Source organism: Malus domestica, chromosome 14, assembly GCF_042453785.1.
Source record: "Malus domestica chromosome 14, GDT2T_hap1".
NCBI classification, from domain to species: Eukaryota; Viridiplantae; Streptophyta; class Magnoliopsida; order Rosales; family Rosaceae; genus Malus; species Malus domestica.
In genome coordinates, this window is record NC_091674.1 from 19,126,319 (window position 1) to 19,148,666 (window position 22,348).

Consider the following 22,348-nt stretch of genomic DNA (forward strand, 5'->3'; position numbering starts at 1 on the left):
AGATGGTTGCAACTGCTGTGATCCAATCGATAACTGTCATGTTTGTCTCTATCTTCTCTGAATTCAGCCTTTTCTCTATAAAGCTTTTCCAATTTTCTGTTATTAGTGTTGTTGCTGCTTTGCAGCTTTGCAGAACCATTTTTCAAGTCTTCAAAATAGTGTTTCATCCTAAAGTACTGTAAGCCGGTCTTATGAAAAAAAGGTTCTAGCCGTGAACTAACATGGTATCAGAGCAAGTTTAGAGCCGGACTTGAGGGGGAGTGTCAGCATAAGTCTGCACACATCTCCCAAATACATTTCGAATATGTAGTATATGGGCACCATTTATACACGTTTCACACAGCCAAATAATATGCTGCTTTTTTTTTTTCTTTTTTTTTTTTGATCAACTAAATAATATGCTTCAACTTGGTAAAAGTAATACACTTGAGTGAGCAGGAAAACATGTGATTGCAAAGAATAACCAAAGGTAGTGGCCATTTGAATCTAATGCCATATCTACCACACAACACAAGAAGTTGCAAACATTAATCTTCTTTTTCAGAAAGTTGAAATATTTCTGTGGGTCTGTACTTGAAGTTGCTTGCTAAACTTTAAACTTTATTCGGAACTTTTTACACATCGAATGCCTTTCCTTATCATCCGTCTGAGTAGATGCCAGGATTGGCAGCGAAAGATCAGTATTTAGGGATCGGCAACGATTATGGTATGACTGCGATTATTTACTCTTAACCGTTAATGCTTTTATTCGTATAATCCTTTACCTGTTAGATAATTGTCTAAACGGTTATACTCATACTTATATCCATAACTGTTTATAAACGGTTAACCATACCCATAAATGCGTACCCATTTAACCGTAATCGTATATCTGTTTATCCATTTTTAAACTTGTTTAACTTTTTTTTACCCATTTACCCATTTTTCAAATTTTTTTATTCAACTTCCAAAGTTGAATAAGATAAAGAGATGAGACTTTGGTGTTTATTTTGCAGTTCCTAATTGTTTAGGAATATGATCGTGTAAATCCTATTATATCTTGGAATATGCTTGTGAGATTCGATGTTATTCTATTATAGTTGTAATTAGAGTATGGAATTTACCTTCATACTATTATAAATAAAGGCGCAATATGATAAAATAAGATAAAGCTCACAATCACACGTCTCTTTTCTTTTTGCCGTGCCGCACCCTTTCTCTCTTTGCCGTGCCGCACCCCCTCTCTCTTTGTCCTTTATATTATTCAGTTAAATAGGCCTACACCAGATTAATGATAATTATCATGAGTATTGTGATGATTGCTTACAATGCAGCTATTACCAATTGCAGCAAGTAATTTAACTTGTTTCGAAGTTCTTTTGGAGCATGGAATATAGATCATCCAAATTATATATCTTGGAAGAAAAACCAAGACGTATAGTAAATAATTGAAGATATATATAAACACACACACGATATGATGGCAGCGAGGTGAGGTCGACAATTTAAGGTTTTTAGTTTTTAGTTTTTTTATTTTTTTTATTTTTTATTTTACATATATTAAAAATAAACAGCAAATGAGTACTCATTTATAACCTCACTACTCATTTAAATTTCACAGATATACCCAACCGTAATCGTGAGTTGTTTTAAATGGTTGGGTTACTGCGGTTACCCATACCTGTGGTATTTTGCCCATCCCTACGTATTCCTTGACTAGCTGTCCAAATAATGAAGCTCCTGATACCACTTGTGGTAAATAAACCAAACAATCAAGCAATAAACAAATACACAACACACAAATTTAGAGTTCCTCTAATATAAGAATACCTCTCTAACAACGAAAGTTTTATAACATTCAAACGAATACAAGATAACTCCCAAACTCAAAGTGCTCTCAACTATACAAACTTATGCCCTTCAAACTCTCATGCAAAACCTCTCCCAAAGCCATCTGTTTATACTAATGGATGCTGTGTATTTGACACGAAATCACCTAAAACTGAATCCAAACCAAACTAGGAAGTTGTACATAATGATACCTTGCTTCCAAGATATCCCAACCCTACACCTTTCCTGATTCTTGTTTTATTTTAGGCATGCTGATAATACTGAATCTCCTTCTTTGACATTGTCGGTTGTTTCGGAGTCGAGGGATCCACATTTTGAAGTTATGTTGTTCATCAAAATTTTGATTTTTCGATTTAATTGATTCTGTCTTCTGAGTGGATGCCGGCATTCGCAGCACGAGACCAATATTCCTTGACTAGCTGCCCAAAAAGCGAGCCCTCGTTCTTCATCAGCTCCGTTGGCTCATCATACTCCACCAGTCTCCCTGTCATTGTACATTTCGCCAATCAATTAACAAGTAAAACAACATAAGTAAGAGATTACTAGCAAAAGCATTGCTTACCATCACTAATAGCAAGCACTTTCGTACAGTCCATCACGGTTGGGATCCTATGAGCCACGGTTATTACGGTGCAGTCTGCAAATTCTGTTCTTATAGTTTTCTGCAGAATAGAGTCCGTTGTATTGTCCATTGATGCAGTGGCTTCATCGAGCACCAGTATCCGGCTCCTCTTCAACAAGGCACGTCCCAAACAGAACAGTTGTCGCTGCCCCATGCTCCAGTTTGCTCCATCTTGTACAACTGCAGTCCATGTTTTTATTTACTTCTTCATTTATACACTTTCAGATAATAATATTGTTTGATTCATTGACACCGAAAAGCACTCCTGCAAGAAATAGTTTCTTACCTAAAGAATCCAGGCCGTCTTCTTTTTGTTGAATGGCTTCTCGCAACTGACATTTGTCAAGAACCTTTTACGCATTGAGATGGAAGATAAATGAAGTTAGGCAAAAGGAAGGTTACAGTGTATCAAATGGTTGTTCTGAAATGTCGAATTTTACTGCCAGACGTAATTTCAACAAGTGATATCAATCATCACATAAGAAAAAAAACTTACCTCCCATATTTGGTTATCAGTATGCTTAGATAAGGGGTCTAGATTGAATCTCACAGACCCACTGAATAATGTCGGATCTTGTGGGATGATCCCGAGGCGTGATCTTAAATCATGAAGTCCAATTGTACAAATGTCATAGTCATCTACAAAAACCTTTCCTTCTGTAGGCTCTACCAGACGAAACAGAACACTGATAAGAGTAGTCTTTCCACTTCCAGTCCGGCCAACAATCCCAATTTTGTCCCCTCCTTCAATTGTGCAATCTATCCCATGAAGAACTAGTGGAGCATTTGGCCTGTACCTTACCTGCACAAGTTTGAGTCTATGTCACAGTCATATACAAGTCTCATTGTTCTTACAGTTCAACATTATTTCTTTTGTAACACAAACCTTTAAATCGCATACTTCCACTTTACCAACAGTAGGCCAATTGTGCACAGGTCGATTGTCTTCTATTATTTCTGGAGCTTCACTAGGAATATGCATGTATTGTTCTACCCTTTCCACAGAAATGATTGCATTTGCAAGCATGCACTGATATTGGACAGCATGTACGACATATACATTCAATGAGAGACCATAGGATAGCGTCATGCCAACAAATCCTGTGAAACAATTAAGAAAAATGGTTTATTAGGGGCTAGGGCACATGAAATGCAAACGATGGCAAACTGAATTTTGTAAAGTTATGAGGTCAAATCTGATGGTGGAAGCTAGTGTTTACTAACCAGACGAAGAAGCCTTGAATCGAATCAAAGTAATGGCAAATGCTGAGGCTGAGAGAACAATAGCGCATACCAACTCAAGACGTCCTCTCAACCACTCATTTGCAGAAAAACTATTGAAGTCCATGCTAGCATTTGCATCAATAAGCTCCAACGTTTTTGAGAGGAACCGATCCTCCTCTCCAAACGCTCTGATAGTCAGGGCTCCAGCATTAGATTCGGCAAGGTGGCTTACAAGGGCAGACTTGGTTGTACCATTCATTCGTATCAACTCTTTTGCCGAAGCAAAGTAGTAATTCTGTTTGTAGAAAAGAAAATCAAATAGCACATTCTTTGTTTAGAGAAGGCAAATCAAAGGTAAGGAAATTATTGAAGGACTAAACAAGAGTGTTTCTCTTAAGTACCTGTAAGACTATAGTAACACAAATTGTGGGAATAATCAGAAACACGACTGGCCAAGTACGAAAAACCAATACTAAAAATATGCTATATGTGTTCAAAGTTCCCCCAACCGCAATGATAAACTTGAAAGCCACTTCAAGGTCAATGATATTCATATCAGTAGATACCTAAACAAAATAGCCAATCCAAATGTTAGTTCCATTAGCTTACTGTAAAGAATATCATTTCAAATCTGTTTTTTTGAATCTTACCCGACTAAGTATCCTTCCCACGGGTGTTGAGTCATAAAACAGTATTGGTGCTCGGAAAAGAGAGTTCAATAGGGTTTCAAAAATGGATCTTGATGCCCCGCATCCTAAGTAGACTATAAAGAAAGATCGAATGAACAAAGCAAGTGCCATGATACACATGATCACAGAATAAACAGTGAAGAGTTTTACTCTTGACATGCTTGAATCCTGAAGTTTCGAAGCCAACCAATAATATTGAATTAGTTGCCCAACTATGAACATTGAGTAGAGAAGGATGCACACAGAGAAGTACAAAAATCCCTTGCTCGGCTTCAAATACTGGATGTATGGCTTAAAACCAGTGTCTCCTGTTTCTCTCTCTTCTTGCTTAATCAATTGGTCTCCTGAAGATTCCCTTAGAGGTAACTCAGTGTTAACTTTCTCAATCTCCTCCGTGGCTAATTTATGTTTTCCGGTAGAAGCATGTTCAACTTGCGTCTCAGAAACAGCAGTGTCATCGTGTGCATTGATGAGGTCTTGGAACTCTGGACAAGACGCTAGCAACTCTTCGTAAGGAGCTGCTCTTAAAATTTGCCCTGAATTCATCAACTGTGAAGTAAAATACATATTACATGATGTTCTTGCTTGATATACGAGACTTAAGTACCAGATTATTGAACGCATTAAGAAGAATGATCAGTAAACCATGAAAAAATATAAACAATGGAGATATTAACAGTATTCAAATTAATAAATACCAATATCGAATTAAATGCTGGAAGGAAGTCAACTTGGTGTGTCACTAGCAAAACAGTCTTCTTAGCAAGCGCTCCCATGACATATTCCTGGAAAATTATCACATTATGTTTCACAGGACAGAGAGAAAAGAAAAATGGCAATACCTTCATTCATTACTAGTTTGAGAGGCAAATAAATAAAGAATTACTACATTGAATAGGCTGGTCGCAGTATGAGCGTCAACTGCACTGAAAGGGTCATCCAAGAGGTAGACATCAGCATTTTGATAGAGTGCACGTGCAAGTTGAATGCGCTGCTTCTGCCCACCACTTAGATTGACACCTCTCTCTCCTATCTGAGTTAGATCACCAAACGAAAGCATTTCAAGATCCTTTACTAGGGAACACTTCTCAAGCGTTTGTTGGTATCTAATGTGATCCATGGTGGATCCAAAAAGAATATTTTCCTGTAGAGTCCTTCGCCCATGAGCGGTAGGTCTCGGGTTCGAGACTTGGGAGCAGCCTCTCCATAAATGGGGGTAAGGCTAGCCGACATTCACCTCTCCCAGACCCTGCGTAAAGCGGGAGCCTTGTGCACTGGGTACGACCTTTTAGAGTTCCTGTTTGGATCCATGCAGACTGAGAAACATATGCTATCTTCCCATATACTTGAACCTGTAAAATTAGGCAGTCAGAAGCTATAGTAAGGCTTTACCATCCATAATAATTGAAACAATACTTCCAAGTGAATCGATTGCTTACAGTGCCATTGATGCGTGGAACTTCTCCAAGAATTGCAGCTAAAATGGTTGATTTACCGGAGCCAACCTCTCCACAAATTGCTACTTTGTCTCCGGGTTCAACCACCAAATTTATGTTCCTTAATGTAGGCCTTGTATAACTAGACCTATCCCATGAAATTTCGGAGGATATAATGTAAATGGAATGCTCAACCACTCTTCCATTGCTGTATTTCCTTGTATGTCTGTTCTCCAACTCCGGTTCATCAAGAAACTTCACAATCCGAGATAATGAAATTTTTGCTTCAATAAATGCTCCAAAAACATCTGGGATCACCCTAATGGGCTCCTGAACAATACGCATCGTTGCTAGAAAAGTAAAAACATTAACAGATGAGAGTGTAAATCCAAGGAAGTAGCATGTCCAGAAAGTAACTGCAGCGACCAAAATAGGAGATGACCAAAACAAAACTGTATAATACCCCTTTTGTCTCAATACTTGAGTTAACCATTTCATTTCTTCTGTTCTTAACCCTTCAATAACCTTCTTGAAATTTGTCTCCCAAGAATACAGCTTCAAGATCTTCATATTCGTAAGTGCTTCGGTAATAGCCTTGAGCCTCCTATTTTGTGCTGCCATGAGCTTTTTTTGGTACTTGTGCTGCAACTTCGTTAAGGGACAGCTTGCCACCACAGTCAATATAAGTACAGTTAGAGCTGCAACGGTTGCCAGCCCGACAGAAAAGTAAACAATAAGTAATGAAAGACACAGCTGAAGGCTTGTGGACCATAACTGATGAAACCAGAATGGAAAATCGCCAATTTTGTAAGCATCCACCGTTACATAATTCACTATCTCACCAGGAGAGTAAGTCATCTTGGCCGAATTTGAGAGTCGTAGTTGCTTCCGATATATTGCTGCAGTAACCACTGATCTTACTTGGAGCCCAATCAATCTAGTTCTAAAGTGCCATTGCCTCTCCGACAGTGACTCCAAGATTTTCACGATGAAGAGACCTAGAGTTAGCACATAACCCTCATATTTAAAAGCTGCATTACCTTCAACAACATTAATGAAGGCCATAAGAAACAATGGACCACTACTCAGGGTTAGAATCTTGATCAGTGCAAAGAGCCCCGACACCAAAATAGCTTTCCTCTGGCAGAAGAAAATAATGTACAAAACGGAAGGGTTATCAGATGAATCTCTTTTCTTTCTTTTGATCAACTGCTCCGTAAATATTAAGTACCACGTTTGCGCTTGATCAGCTTGTCGCAGTTGTGGAATATCTTCATTCTGAAGAAGCTTTTTCTTGCCTTTCTTCATCAATGGATTCAACCACCAAAATGACAATATACTAAATAACCTGGCTTTTGCAAAAGGGGTGACGTTGTCATTTGAGCAGATTTGATCTCTGACATCCGATTCCTCCCCTTGCAAAGGTGTGTAGAAAGCATCATCATGCAGTTCTAGATCACCTTTTGCAAATATATTGCTTCCCTGAAATGCACTAAAGAGCAAGAGTATTGACCCGGGGAAATATAAAATGTTTAAAACAACATTAACGGTTACTGCCTCATCCACGACAGCTTCCCAAATTGATGAACTGCAAACAAAAGCTGCAAGCAAGAAGGCAAGAATCGAAAAAGCTTTCGTTATCATAATATGTGGAAAGTGTGGCTTCTTTAGGGTTATGGTTAAACTCAGAAGCAACCATGTGAACCCTTGAAAGAACAAGACTAGCCATCCATGGAGAGGTAAAACTGTCTGACTGGTATTAACTTTGTCAACGATTTTCCATATCCCAAACCCCAAGTAGGCCAAAGCCAAACCCGGATTAAGGCTGGCCGAGACAATTGACAGTGAATAGAAGGTGTGAGAGTCTGATGGTGCTGTAATCTTCTTTGCTGATATTCTATATATGAAGAAACATAACAAGATAAATAGGAGCAAGATATCAACTGCTATGATAAAAATATTGTTGAGACACGAATCTGGATCGATGAAGGATAAAAAGCCGGAAGTGCATTCAGTTCTGGACTCAGTGGAACAGTTGGAACTGCTGCAGAATAAGATCCAGAAACCCTCCCCCATGTTGTGTCTCAAGGATGTTGAAAATCTGCACAATTACGTAGGCATTTTAGTATTAAGCAGACCTATAGTAATATGACACTGAAACTCTGAAACTAAATGAGAGGATAATTTTTGCAGTGCAAAAACAAGAAATTTGCAGTGCTGTGCACAACTCACATGAGTGGACTCGAATTTTTGGAAGCAACCCAGAAAATCTCGGTATTGTCTCACTAGTAAGTCATCCCTCGTAGTGTATAACTTGCTCTTCAAGTAAGTATGGGTGTCATCAAGTCTTTAGAAGTCAATGACAGATGAGCCCTTGATTCATCACCTTGAACCTGTAAGTATAAGATCAGTGAGAGCAGCTCATTTCTTACAATTATATATACTAGCAGAGAGCACTTTGTGTGTGAACAATTTCTCTTAATAAGTGTATATTTATTTTTAATATTACATAATTACTGTTTTGTCTTCCTTATGTAAATATTGTGTATCATAAGTGAGGGTAAAATTGGATTAATAATGCTTGTCATATTTCCATGCCTTTTTCTTTATACATACTAGCAGAGAGCACACACTTTATGTGCGAACAATTTCTCTTAATAAGTGTTTATTTTTTTTAATATTACATAATTACTGTTTTGTCCTTGTTATGTAAATATTGTGTATGAAAAGTGAGGGTAAAATTGGAAAAATAAACATATGATTGTCATTTTGTCAAAATGTACAAAATTACTATTTTGCCCTCTTTTTTATAAATACTATGTATAAAAAATGAAGGTAAAATAGAAAAAAAAAAAAGTTGACAAGAAGGATTTTCTTAATAATAGTATAGATTCCTTGCTGTAAATGTGGCATTCATTAAAGGAAAAGGATTCTCTCCTGAGCATATGCTCAGGATCCTACTGAGCAGGAAGACCGTTGAATGAAAATCCAACGGTTATAAAAAGGTGGATCCCTTTAAAGTTATAATAATTGTAACTGTTGAGGTCCTCATGTCTGCTCAGCAGGATCCTGAGCATATGCTCAGGAGAGAATCCTTTTCCTTCATTAAAATACTTTATTTGTTCAACAACCAGCTGCATGTATTGTAAACACACAAATGCAAAGGACTCTTTGACTGTTGGGCAGAAAAGTGAAATCCCTTTTTAACTTATTGACAAGCGATTTGCTGTTTACAAAGATATTTTTACAATAAGCAAATACGCTCACGCCACGGCTACGCAACTGTGCAAAATTACAACTAGGTGTCAAACTTATAACAAATAAACGTCATTGTATTATATAAGTCGGACTTGAGTCTTGTTCCAACCAAGCCCTTTATTCCTTTAAATGATTGTGCATCAACCCAACAGTCGTGTCTATTTATACATCTTTGGTTGTTGTATACCCAATAGGTTTGGTGAGGATCCTATAATTCGTAAATAATGTTCATTTATCGTATATCGTGTGATCAGTTTTTGTCAGGTAATGTTTACATTTAATTTTAAATAAAAATATTTAAAATAATTTTTAACCACACGATTTATGATAAATGGATATGATTCATAAATTTCCAAGATCCTTACAAAGAGAATCCAGCGAATATTCGGATTCGTTGTATACTACCCTAAAACGTGACACCACCACGACCTAAATTCTACCTTTTTGTATTTAAGTGGGAAATGTGAAAACATTTGAAAATTAAAATAGATATAAAAAAGCAGATGACCATAAAAAGTGACACTAGTAGAAAACGGGCATCAGACACTGTTATTCAGCCGCCAATATGTATCTTTGTAAATCCTTTATCTCAAAAATCAATTCGCTATTAACACCTAGTAGAGGCTGTGTTGGTGTTCATATGGATTATGGAGCCTTCCCTGACAACTTTAATATTTGGATATCTCTCGTAGGCCGGAAAGTACGTTTACTACGGCAACCATATGGAAAGCAAAAATACTTACAAGGTACTGGGCTCTGATGGTGGAGGAAAATCAGAGGAAGACATCATTTGTTGTCAATGGTGTTGTAATTAATTTGTGCGCCCGTTTGCACAAATTATTTCTCAAGTTTTGGCACTGATGATAACTAAGTGTAAAAAGATGATGTGCTGTCTGGCTTAAAAACACATGCAGTGGTCTGCAATCCAACTATTGGTGGAAGAGAGGCCACAAAGACACATGCAGTGCAATAAGGAGCAATAGAAACCAATATTGGTAGAGGGACAATGCCATATTTTAGTGGCTGTATGGTGGCTATAAAGCCAGGTTTTCTGATACTGTGAACTGATTTTTTGGGTAGATTTCCTGCGTACAAAATGCATCATGCATGACACAATCTTACAAAAAAAACAAAACAATAAAAGTGAAACAGCCTTTTTCAAAAGAGAAATGATTATACATCTGTATTCTCTTTGTACGCCTTCCTTGTAATGGGAAAATTTGATATGCATCTAATTTTGTTACATTGATCTTACATTAGGTCATCTCCAATCGGGTTGATTATAGGGTTATAGGCCAAATGATAGCCATTTTTATATAAAACTCATCTCTAATGGAGGTCTGGTCTAAAAAATCTTGGAACCTACCGAGCTAAAATCCAACCATATGGCCAACAAGCTAGACATCTTTAGCTAGCTAGCCTGCCCTCTCAGTTGAGCCTAGCTGGATTTTTTTAAGACGAAATTAAAAAAAGAAATTTCTAATTTCTAATTTTTTTTCTTATAAATACCTAAGACATTTCTACATTATTCCTCACATCATTTTCACCCTTCCATACTATTTTACCTTATTTTATTTCAATTATTCGCATTCTATTCACCTCAAATAATTTTTTCATCCACACCCCTCTCTTATCTCTTCCAATAATATTTCCCTTAATTTTTTCAATAATTTTCAAATTGTTACATCTTCAAGTGGCACTCAAAATATATCTGAAAACCTTATTTTAGTATGGTAGTTTAATTCAAATAACTAATAAAATTAAAGAACAAATTTATAATAATAAATTATTGGGGGGCTAAAATATAACTCTCTTTGATTGGAGATGGTATATAAATATGGTCTGACACTGTTCATTAAAAATAATTTCTTACAGAACTATAATTTAGACGGGGCTAAACATAACCCCTTCAATTAGAAATAACCTTAGGGGCTGCATGGCGGCTATAAAGCCAGGTTTTCTACTAGTGTGAACTAACTTTTTGGGTAGATTTCCTGCTTACAAAATGCATCATGCATGACACAATCTTACAAAATCAAAACGATAAAAATGAAACAACCTTTTTTCAAAAGAGAATAATTATACATCTGTGTTCTCCTGTACACCTTCCTTTTAATGAGAAAATTTGATATAAGTCTAATTTTTTTGTTACATTGATGAGTTTCAAACATTAAACTTAGCATACTCTTATCCATCGTGTTATCCACCCTTTATCACTAGGCTACTCTAGTGGCTTATGTACAAATTACGTTTTGATTGTTGGAGCAGCATTTTTCACGTGTAAAGGTGTTTTGTTCATATACTTCTTGTTGGATAAATATCAATAATTAATGATAAATTTATATATGCTAATAAATAATAAATGCAAATAAATAATTTAACAGAGTATGAACAAAACGAAATAATATTAAACATACAAAATGAAGATCGAGGCTTGCGTACCGCAATGTCCTTGAAACAAAATTTCGTCCATACTTTGTACTTGTAGTTCTACGGACGTCTACTTCACCAGGATTCAACAATCTAAGTTAAGATCCCAGCACCGGAAAACTAGACTTCTGGCAAATTTCTTTGTGGTTCTATCAGTAAGAAGGTTTGGGATTGTAGAAGAATTTGATTTTTCTGTGTTTTAAATGTCATGCTGATGGATGTATATATAATTGAGTTATGCCTATTATATGTATGAATATGGGATGCATCTCTTAGGAGACATCTTCTCAGAAGGGTGGCGTTCTTTCATTGCTTTAGACTTCATCTGAAAAAATGAGTCTGTTAAATTAAAAATTAAATCCGAAATTAATTAATTAAAAATAATTATATTTCTACTAAAAAATTTCCAACACTTCTAACTTGTATATCAATGGAATGAAGAATCACCGAATTCCAACGAGCAGCCAAATGAAGCCAACTAGAAACCAAATTAAAAACCAAATTAAAATCCAAAACAGTCACCAAAATTTCTGCATTCAAAATCTTTAACTCGTGCTTGAAAATTGAAATTAATTGAAAATAAGAAACTGCATGCATTTTTTGAGTTTTGGTTCTCAATATTATTGTTCCCAGTAGGCAGTAGGGAAGTAGACATGAAAATGTCTTTTTTTTTTTTTTTTTTTAAGTTTAAGAAGTTGTTAAGCCAGCAACACTTCCAAATGCCATTTCTTCCCGTCGCATCCCTTTAGATTAGAATAGTTAGAATGGGCTTATTCTTCAACCTTTTTTTCGTTATCTTTTCCCACCCGCCATCATCATTGGTTGTCAGCAAGTGTGACGAGAGCCTTTGTGAAATGGCAGACAGACACTTATTATCTACGATCCGACAAACAACGGGTAAATGGAGGGATAGAAGGTCTTGCTACACAACTTCAGGCTTGCTTCTTAATTTCTTGGAGAAGGGAAACTATACTTTCATTAGCCAAATAGTAGGGTTGCAAAGCCTTTTGCGACAACTATGGTTCGTTTGCTGATCACCATTTATCGACGGTGGAAGAGTGCTTCTACTCCCAAGAGTGGCAGTGAACTTTCAGAAGACAACAACAATATTACTAGTAGCACACTCTTGGAGCTTATTTTACTGCTTTTTCTTGGATAGCCTCTCATAACTGGCATTTCTCAAGAACCTTTACCACAATGGTCGGAAGATAATTTGAGTTAGAAAAGGAAAGTTATATAGAGTTGTTGCAGTCCTATTAGATTAGGAATGTGATTGTGTAAATTGTAGTGTATTTAAGGATATCTTGGAATATTATCTAGGGTTAGATATCATTCTATTAGAGTTGTAATCCTATTAAGGTAAAGATTTAATCTTCTCTACTACTATAAATAAAGGCACAATGAGGTGATACAATACACCTCACAAACACATATCTCTCTCTTCTCTCTCTGTACTGCCAACCCCCCTTTCTCCCTAGCCCTAAATACAGCTTAGTAAATCAGGCCTACAACACGTTATCAGCACGCTCTTGCCAGAAGCTAAGGAACTGAAGGATCGTGGAGGAGACTTTCTTCTACAACATCAAATGCTCAATTATTTTCTACCAATCAGGTTCTTTTAAGATAAATTAAAATATTTGAAACGACTTTGAAGCATGAAAACATTTCTCATGATGCATGAACCCCTATATTTATATTTTCCTTTCGATTATATATATTGCCTATGTGTTAATATATTTTGTCAATATATATATTTGTTCATGCAATACGCAATTATGCTATGTGGAATTTGTGAGTCAAAGCATCGAAATTAATTTAGAAGCAATTAGGGTTTTTTTAACCCTAGAATTTGAAAAACAAAAAAAACAAAAAATCTGGGATTTTTGTGTGGCTGAGCCGTGGCTCCATGTCGTGCCGCCACTGGCATCGAGCCAAGTTGGTTGGCCTACAGCCACACCACCACCTTGGGACAATGTCGTTTGACGTCATAGACCATCACGGCAACAGTCTTCTGGGCTTGTTGCGCACACACGGACACTAGGCCTCGGCCCGGTAGGGTTTACCTCCAACACGGCGTGCAACCTTTGCTGGGCTCTGGTTCACACCCTTTGGCCCAAACCAGCAACCTTTGAGTTGCTAGGCTCTGTCCCGCATTCCACGACCCATCTGCAGTAAGCCCATTCGTTTGCTGGGTTCCCCACTCAGCCCACTCGGCCGCAACCTCTGTGTTGTTGGGCTTGTTTTGCCACGACCCAAAACAAACCTAGCCTTTGGCTGAGCTTCACATACATCTATCCCAGGCCAACCCCAGTGCCTAGCTTATGCTCATTGAGCCTTTTTTTGCCTAAAACTAGCAACTTGGCTACTAACCTCCTTCCCAATATACCCTTTAGGGCCTTGCCTTACACACGGTAGCTAGCCCATAAAGATGGGCTACGTTTTTTGAACCCAATGCCCCGTGTTTGGCATTCCCGCTTCTTAACCATTCTTCTATAATTTTTGAGACGTTATTGGTTAACGCTTATCAAGCTAATATTAACCCGAATGTCATTATTTTGCTTCTACAATCAAACCTGATGGTTACGATCTATTGAATTAATTAAAGTGACATGTAGTCCATTAATCTAACAATTAATCCAAAATTATTGGCTTGAAGTCCACTTTTTGGCAATTAACGATTCAATAAATTATTTCTTTTCTTTGAATTGTAGTCCTGATGCACTCACACTTGGGTTCCTGAAGCAATCCACAAATTCACTACACTTTATTGTATATTGTATTATGTGTTCTTGCAGGTACCCCTATATATAAACCAGACGTTCATAACTAAATCGAACCAGTAGTTTCAAATTTAGCGCATTTGAAACCCGCATTTTTCATTCAAAACTTACCATATGAAACCCGTAGCTTTCATGCTTAAATTAAACCAATACATGTCTATAGAACCCTAATGTTCTACAATGTATGTCTATGGTTTTCTATATGACTAACCACATTTTTGTTGTACCCTCTGTTTTAGGGACATGTTGAACTTGAACAAACTCGATTTCACCGGTTTGGAAGTATCTTGAAAAAGCTACCTAAAGTGGGTTCGAGACTTGAAGCTCCATCTTACCGCAAAGAGTCTTCGAGCTACCATCGAGAAACCTACTGAAGACCCGGTTGACGAAGCTTAGAATGCTACTACCATGATCTTCATCCGTATACACTTCTATGATGCACTGCAGACCGAGTACCTCAAAGAAGAGGACCCACGTACCCTCTGACTCATTCTGGCCGATCATTTCGATCACCAGAAAGGCATTTACTTGCCTAAAGCAAGACACGACTGGTAGCATTTACGCTTCCAAGACTTTAAGTCTGTGAATGAATACAAGTCTGAAGTTTGTATAATCCGATCATTGCTTAATTTCTATAAAGAGGATTTAACCAAACATAATCTCTTGGAGAAGACCTATTCGACCTTCAATGCCACCAATATTGTCCTGCAGTAACAATATAGGGTACAAAAGTTCACCAAATTTTCAGATTTGATTTTTGTTTTACTTCTCACTGAAAAGCAGAACCAACTTTTGATGAAAAATCATCAAGCTCGACTTACTGGCTCGAACGCTTTGCCTAAAGCGCATGCTACTAATTCTAGCAGCCACAACCGACGGAAACCCCATCCTGGATGTGGAAATGGGCGGCAAGCCCACCCATGGGCCCAAGGTCAATAGAGCAGAGGCCCACCCAAAGAAGTAAATTTGACCCAGAAGCGCCAACGCTTTGCCCATAAGCTTTTGGATTGTTTGGTTTGGTTTGTTTTTAATTATGGATATATTTTTTTTTATGGACATTATTTTCTCAATTAATTAATTGAATGAATGGAATTATATTTATGCATGTGACCGATTCAATGAATTTATTTCTAGGTATGATTAGTGTGGAAGTTAGTTGTCTGGCTAATAGTGCTACAACGCACACTATCTTGCATGAACAACACTATTTTACTAACTTAGTACCTAAAAATGCAACTCTGGCAACCCTCTCAGGCCCATCCAACTTGATAGAAGGATACAGAAAAGCCTGTTTAATGTTGTCTAATGGTATTGAATTAACCATTAAAGAGACCTTTTATTCTCCACGTTTCGGAAGAACGTTGCTGAGTTTTAGAGATATTCGAGATAATCAATATCATGTTGAAACCACTGAAGAGAATGGTTCTAAAATTCTTTATATCATTTCTTACAAATATGGTCAGAAGCGTATTCACGAGAAACTGGAACATCTCCCGAGTGGGTTGTACATAACAACCATTCGATCTGTAGAGACCCACCATGTGGCCGGCCCTATGCCTGGGTTCTAGAGCACCCTCATTCTTTGGCATGATGGAATGGGACACCACGGACGAGATATGATGTGTCGTATCCTCAAAGTATCACACGGGCATCACCTAAAATCTTATTCCAGCCATTTGCTTTGCAAAGTATGCTCCCTAGGGAAGTTGAACATTCAACCCTCAATTACAAAGATTATTCACGACCCTCCTAAGTTTCTTCAGAGGATTCAAGGAGATATTTATGGACCTATCCAACTAACATGCGGACCATTTAGATACTTCATGGTGTTGGTTGATGCATCGACGCGTTGGTCACATGTTTGATTATTGTCAACACGCAATGCTACATTTGCAAAACTTTTAGCTCAAATCATTAAGCTTAGGGCTCACCAACCTGATTATCCAATCAAGTCGATTCAACCGGATAAAGCTGGAGAGTTTATGTGATAGACTTTTGACGATTATTGCATGCTAGTTGGGATTGAAGTTGAACATCATGTACCCCATGTTCACACCCAAAATGGTTTGACAGAAGTTTTCATAAAACGCCTTCAAACGAAAGCTCGGACTTTGGTTATGCGAACCTAATTGCCGGTACCTACCTGGGCCCATGTAATATTGCATGCAGCTATATTGGTCCGCCTGAGGCCCACCGCTACCCAACCTCAATCACTGTTATAGTTGGTTACTGAATACGAGCCTAACATCTCGCATTTATGTGTGTTTAGGTGCGCAGTCTATGTACCAATAACACTGCCACTACATACCATAATGGGTCCTCAAAGAAAAATGGGAATTTATGTCAATTATGATTCACCATCAATAATTCGCTACTTAGAGCTCTTGACAGGAGATCTCTTTACCGCACACTTTATGGATTATCACTTCGATGAGACAGTCTTTTCGTCGTTAGAATGAGATAAGATCATTAACGTTATTGTTAAATGCCACAAATTATCATGGCGTATTCCCACTATGTCTCATTTAGATCCTCGTACTCCTCATTCTAAAACTTAATTGCGTCGTATTCTAGATCTTCAAAGCATCGCTCAAAACATGCCGAATGATTTTACTGATCTAGCAAAGGTGACGAGATTACATATACCCACCTGCAAGAATCAACGTACTTAACGTATGCCGTAATAGCGCCCCAGATGGCCGAACTATACCCGAGGGTGGCGCAATCACATCTTCTACACGACCTGGTACACTGGAGACTAGCCAATCATCTGCTCCTACCTAAAAGCATGGCAAACCTCTTAGTTCAAAGGATTCACAACCCCGAAAGAGGAAAACGGCATAAACTTGTGACCTTAGTTTGAATCCGACCATCGCTTACTCATCTGTTCCAACGCATGATGTTATTTTAGATTATAGTGATATCTTAGACGAGACAAAAATCAGCCTCCGAGAATCGCGAGATTTTGATCCATTACACAGTATTGGATGAGGTTTAGAATTGGAATGAGATGATTGTCAATTATGCATTCTCCTATACAGTTGTTACCAACATCATGCTTAGTGACGACATTGAACCACGCTCTGTTGATGAATGTCGACGTAGAACTGATTGGTTAAACTAGAAATAAGCAATCCCGGTCAAACGTGAATCGCTTGCGAAACGTAAGGTGTTTGGGCCCGTAGCTCTTACTCCACCACATGTGAAGCCTGTGGGTTATAAGTGGGTTTTCATAAGGAAGGGTAATGAGAAGAATGAAATAATACGATACAAAGCAAGCCTCATAGCGCAAGGCTTCTCTCAACGCCTTGGGATTGATTATGAGGAGACATATTCTCTCGTAATAGACGTCATAACGTTCCGTTACCTTCTCAGTTTGGTAGTTTCTGAAAAACTGAATATGCAGCTTATGGACGTGGTAACCGCATATCTCTATGGGGATCTAGATACGGAAATCTACATGAAAGTTTGAGAAAGACTTCCATTGACTAGTTCAAATATTTCTAGACCATGAAACACCTTCTCGATCAGACTGAGGAAATCACTCTACGGATTAAAACAATCTAGGTGGATGTGGTATAACTGTCTAAGTGAATATTTGACTAGTCAGGGTTATGTGAACGATGAACTATGCCCATGGGTGTTCATCAAGAAGTCACATTCCAGATTTGCAATCGTTATAGGTGATGTCAACAACATAAACCTCATCGGAACTCCCACATAGCTTGAGGAAATTGCTACTCACTTGAAATTGGAATTTAAGATGAAGGATCCTAGGAAAACTCGATATTGTCTTGGCATGGAGATCGAGCATTGTTCGGATGGAATCCTAGCACATCAATCGAACTACACTCATAAGGTGTTGCGAAGTTTTAATGAGCATAAAGCGAAGCCTTTGAGTACTAATATGGTTGTTTAAACTCTAGATGCTAAACGAGATCCCTTCCGTCTTAAGGATGACTAGGAAGAGATTTTGGTGCCTAAAGTTCCATACCTAAGTGCAATTGGTGCTTTATTGTACTTAGCTTAATGCACTAGACACGACATCTCCTTCGTTGTTAATCTTTTGGCTAGATATAGCAACGTGCCCACTCACAGACACTGGAATGGTGTTAATGACATTTTTTGCTACCTTAAAGGTACGACAAATTTGGGCTTGTTCTACACCCATGAATCCTCGAGATGAGTCATCGCCCCCTCCTTAGTCCTTGGGTTGATTCTTGCCTCATGGCCTACTCAGATGCTGGTTATCTATCTAACCCACATAAGGCACATTCTCAAACGGCTATATCTTTACCATTTGAGACACCACAATATCTTGAAGGTCTACCAAGCAAACGGTAGTTGCGACTTCTTCGAACCATGTTGAGATTCTTGCCTTACATGAAGCCTCGCGTGAGTGCTTTTGCTTGAGAACAATCATGGAACACATTCAAAACACTAGTGGTCTTACAACTGTCGTTGACTTTCCTATGACGATCTTTGAAGACAATGCAGCATGTATCGAGCAGTTAAAGAAAGAATACATCAAGGGAGACAACACCAAGCACATTGCACTGAAGTTCTTTTATTCTCACCACTAATAACAACAGCATCAGAACATTGAAATCAAGAAAATCCGTTCCTAGGACAACCTGGCCAATCTATTTACCAAGTCATTACTCAAGTCTACTTTTCAGAAGCTCATCCAAGGAATAGGTATACGTAAATTATTTGAGTTGAATTACTTGTAGTTTTCTTATTTGGAAGTTATGTCTAACTCAGGGGAAGTCTCACGAAGCATACTCACTTGAACTTAATGTACTCTTTTTCCTACAATTAGGAGCATTTTCCCATTGGGTTTTTGTTACCTAACGAGGTTTTGATGGGGCATCCATCTTGGGATGATCATACTTCGTTGAGTTCACTACTTTTGTCCCGTATGACATTTGTTTTAGACATATGCATACTTCTCACTTTTCTCCTTAGTCTATAGGTTTATACCTATATTAGGTTTTACCACAGCGAGGTTTTGTGAGTTTTACTACCAATGCGTACTTTCTTTAAATTTGAGACTTGTATTCGCCCGTTGTGCCGACAACTTCATTAAATGTTCTACCTCAACTGTTGAAGACGTGATGCAATGTTTTGTTTGAGTATTTACATACTCAAGGAGGAGTGTTGCAGTCCTATTACATTAGCAATATGATTGTGTAAATCTTAGTGTATCTAGGGATATCTTGGAATATTCCCTAGGGTTAGATATTATCATATTAGAATTGTAATCCTATTAGGGTAAGGATTTAACCTTCCTTACTACTATAAATAAAGGCATAATGAGGTGATATAACACACACCTCATAAAGACATATCTCTCTTCTCTCTTTGTGCCATCAGCCCCCTCTCTCCTTAACCCTAAATATAGTTCAGTAAATTAGGCCTACAACAAGAGCATGATTTTATTTACTTATGTTGATCTGAAGCAAAACTTTCTTGATATATAATTTATATTACGAATTGAAATATCATCTCATCATTTCTCAAATAAAGGTAATTTCTGGATTATCTAGGTTTTTCAATTTAGCATATTTCAATATTGCGAATTGAAATATCAACTACAGTCAAAGTTGTGATTTGTACGTGGTTCAGCATCACTAACACTTTGTCTGTATACTTCATTGGTGATTGTTTTGCGATTATATAGTTTGTGATATGTTATTTTGTTTTGAGTTGTACCACTTGGTGGCCTTGTACCATAGCACACTTGAGAAGTTTGGTTGGAAATAATTTAGAACGTGTTTGGTATTCAACTTGAATTCAATTTTTTTTTTTTACTCAAAACTATTTTTGAGTTTCAAGTTAAGAATTCTTATTTGCTAGAACTGTTTTTAAAAATTAAACTCAAAACCAATTTGAAAAAAAAAATAGCTCTTACATACTAAAAACACAAAAATTAGTTTTTAGAGTTTTCAAACTTAACAAAAATAGCTCTCTCTCACTGCATCCTATCTCCTCTTTCTCTTCCTCTTCTCTCTCCTCTCTCTTCTGTCTCCTGATCTATTCTCTGTCTCATTCTGTATCTTCTATCTTCCTCTTTCTCTCCCCTCTCTTTGTCACCTTCTTTTTTCGCTCCTCTTTTAAGCTGACTTCTCTTGCCGGCAACTTTCTACTTCTCGAAGTTCTACTCGCGTGCCATCTTGGCCTTCTGATCATTGCCTCCTCCCATGGCGTCTAGTAAATCAAAAGAAAGGGTAAGGAGCTGGGAATCCTAATTTTGCAATTGAGCTTTGTGCCTCTTAGGCACAAAGGGGGAGCAAATTATTGGGTGCGAGCGGAATAAGTCGATTTCTAGCCCACCCCCCCTCTTCTAGTCAATTTATATATTTACAACTTCTTTATTTTCTCTTTATAAAAAAAATAAATAAATTATACCAGATAAGTTTTGAATCTGATAAAAAAAATTCTAAAAATTGGTCTTAAAAAATATTTTTAAAAAGGAGAAATTTTTTAAAGCTGAATATCAAACAGGCCCTTAGGATCTTAACAGAATTATTCAATTGGTTTTGGTTTTAGTTTTGGCTCAGATTGTGTCAAATATGTAGGGATGCTCCGTTGGCAGATTGTGATATTCATTGACAAATATATGATGTTTGATGGCTGTTTTTTTATTGGTTACTAAATTGATCTAACAAAAAAAAAATGGATTGTGGACCTGCAAGAACATAATGTTTGAAACAAACCGAGTAAAGTTCGGCTCTGTTCTTTAAAAGATACAATCCGTCGTAGCCCACCCCATTTTAATTTTAAAATGGTCTGATATGGTCCCTCCAATTTTGGGCTCAGCCCATGCCCATCCCTAGTTGGGCCTTTGTGTTAATTTTTTTTTCCAAGTTTACAAATAAAAAACTAAATCAAACCTGAATCGTACCGAAAAAATAGAACCAAAGTTAAACCAGACAAAAGAAATCCGAAAAAAAACCGAATTAATTGAAACCAAACTCATCCCTATTAAACGCTATAAAAGGTAGAAAATGCTACAAAAGTATCAATATTTAAAATAGTGCAATAACATATTTTGTTAAAAACTATAAAAAGTTGAAAAATGCTATAAAAACATTTTTTTTTTTTTGGTAATGTGGCCTAAGGCCCATGCTTCGTTCGCCTTGGGTCTTTTTTTGGCGGGTGGGGGGACGGAACCTTCTGTTTGTTAATTACATTGAAATATTTCATAATTGAAGAGAAAATGGGGAAGAATAACAATGAGAATGATGAAGAACTAGAGTGAGAGTTTAGAGAGAGAAAGGAGACTTGTATTAACTGAAAAACAACGATTACAAAATTCTGTTTTTATAAGAGAAAGCTAACAACTTTAACCAATTACTAACAAGTTTACTAACTATATTGCTGACTTGTAAAGTCATTTAACTAAGAAAGCAATCCCAACAGCTTATGCATGCTAATGAAAATGATTTCTTTGCTTAGCAAAATGCTTACCATCGTCTTCCTCACCATATCCTAAGTACATTTCTTAGCAACACGAGACCAGTATTCCTTGAAGTTGTGTTGATCATCAAAATTTTGATGTTTCGGTTTAATTGATTCTATCTTCTGAGTGGATGCCGGCATTAGCAACACGAGACCAATATTCCTTGACTAGCTGCCCAAATAACGAGCCCTCGTTCTTCATCAGCGTTGTTGGCTCATCATACTCCACCAATCTCCCTGTCATTGTACATTTCGCCAATTAATTAACAAGTAAAACAACATAACTAATAGATTTGTAGCAACAGCATTGCTTACCATCACTAATAGCAAGCACTTTCGTACAATCCATCACGGTTGGGATTCTATGTGCCACGATTATTACAGTGCAGTTGTTAAGAACCTGCTCAACCTGTACAATGTAGCAAGGAAGATATGGAGTGGAAGAGGTAGAAGACGAGCAAGAAACTCGTGTGAATTTCAATTAATAATACTCAAATATTAGTCTGAGGAGCAATGAGGCCATTGCTCCATTTAAGTAGCCTTTCCACTCAGAAATGCCAACTCAGCATTCCATTACATAACCACTCACTAAAGGACAAACCCTTTTATTTACTA

At 37.4% G+C, this 22,348-nt stretch overlaps 1 protein-coding gene and 1 long non-coding RNA gene across 2 annotated transcripts; both read right to left on the reverse strand.

Moving 5' to 3' along the window:
- Positions 1-1,798: 1,798 nt before the first annotated feature.
- Positions 1,799-10,044, reverse strand: LOC114821116 (ABC transporter C family member 10-like). The gene is made up of 14 exons (XM_029092999.2): positions 9,803-10,044; positions 8,034-8,194; positions 5,805-7,902; positions 5,641-5,717; positions 5,255-5,519; positions 5,064-5,150; positions 4,327-4,914; positions 4,078-4,242; positions 3,677-3,971; positions 3,339-3,553; positions 2,949-3,254; positions 2,739-2,802; positions 2,393-2,632; positions 1,799-2,314 (listed from the first exon to the last, which is right to left on the reverse strand). Exons 3-14 carry the CDS (start codon positions 7,875-7,877, stop codon positions 2,184-2,186), a joined length of 4,506 nt encoding a protein of 1,501 aa, XP_028948832.2. The 5' UTR covers positions 7,878-7,902; positions 8,034-8,194; positions 9,803-10,044; the 3' UTR covers positions 1,799-2,183.
- Positions 10,045-21,536: 11,492 nt separating this feature from the next.
- LOC139187543 (uncharacterized) lies at positions 21,537-22,123 on the reverse strand. Its single transcript, XR_011575614.1, has 2 exons — positions 22,049-22,123; positions 21,537-21,970 (listed from the first exon to the last, which is right to left on the reverse strand). It is a non-coding gene; the product is annotated as an uncharacterized lncRNA (long non-coding RNA).
- Positions 22,124-22,348: the final 225 nt, after the last annotated feature.

What these genes read in the sequence shown, in the direction of transcription:
- LOC114821116 (XM_029092999.2), bottom strand. Translation starts at nt 7,877, where the DNA reads ATGGGGGAGGGTTTCTGGATCTTATTCTGCAGCAGTTCCAACTGTTCC. An exon ending in TTCCACGCATCAATGGCACT is followed by an intron (nt 5,718 to 5,804) that starts GTAAGCAATCGA and finishes CTAATTTTACAG; the next exon opens with GTTCAAGTATATGGGAAGAT. An exon ending in TGGGAAGGATACTTAGTCGG is followed by an intron (nt 4,243 to 4,326) that starts GTAAGATTCAAA and finishes TATTTTGTTTAG; the next exon opens with GTATCTACTGATATGAATAT.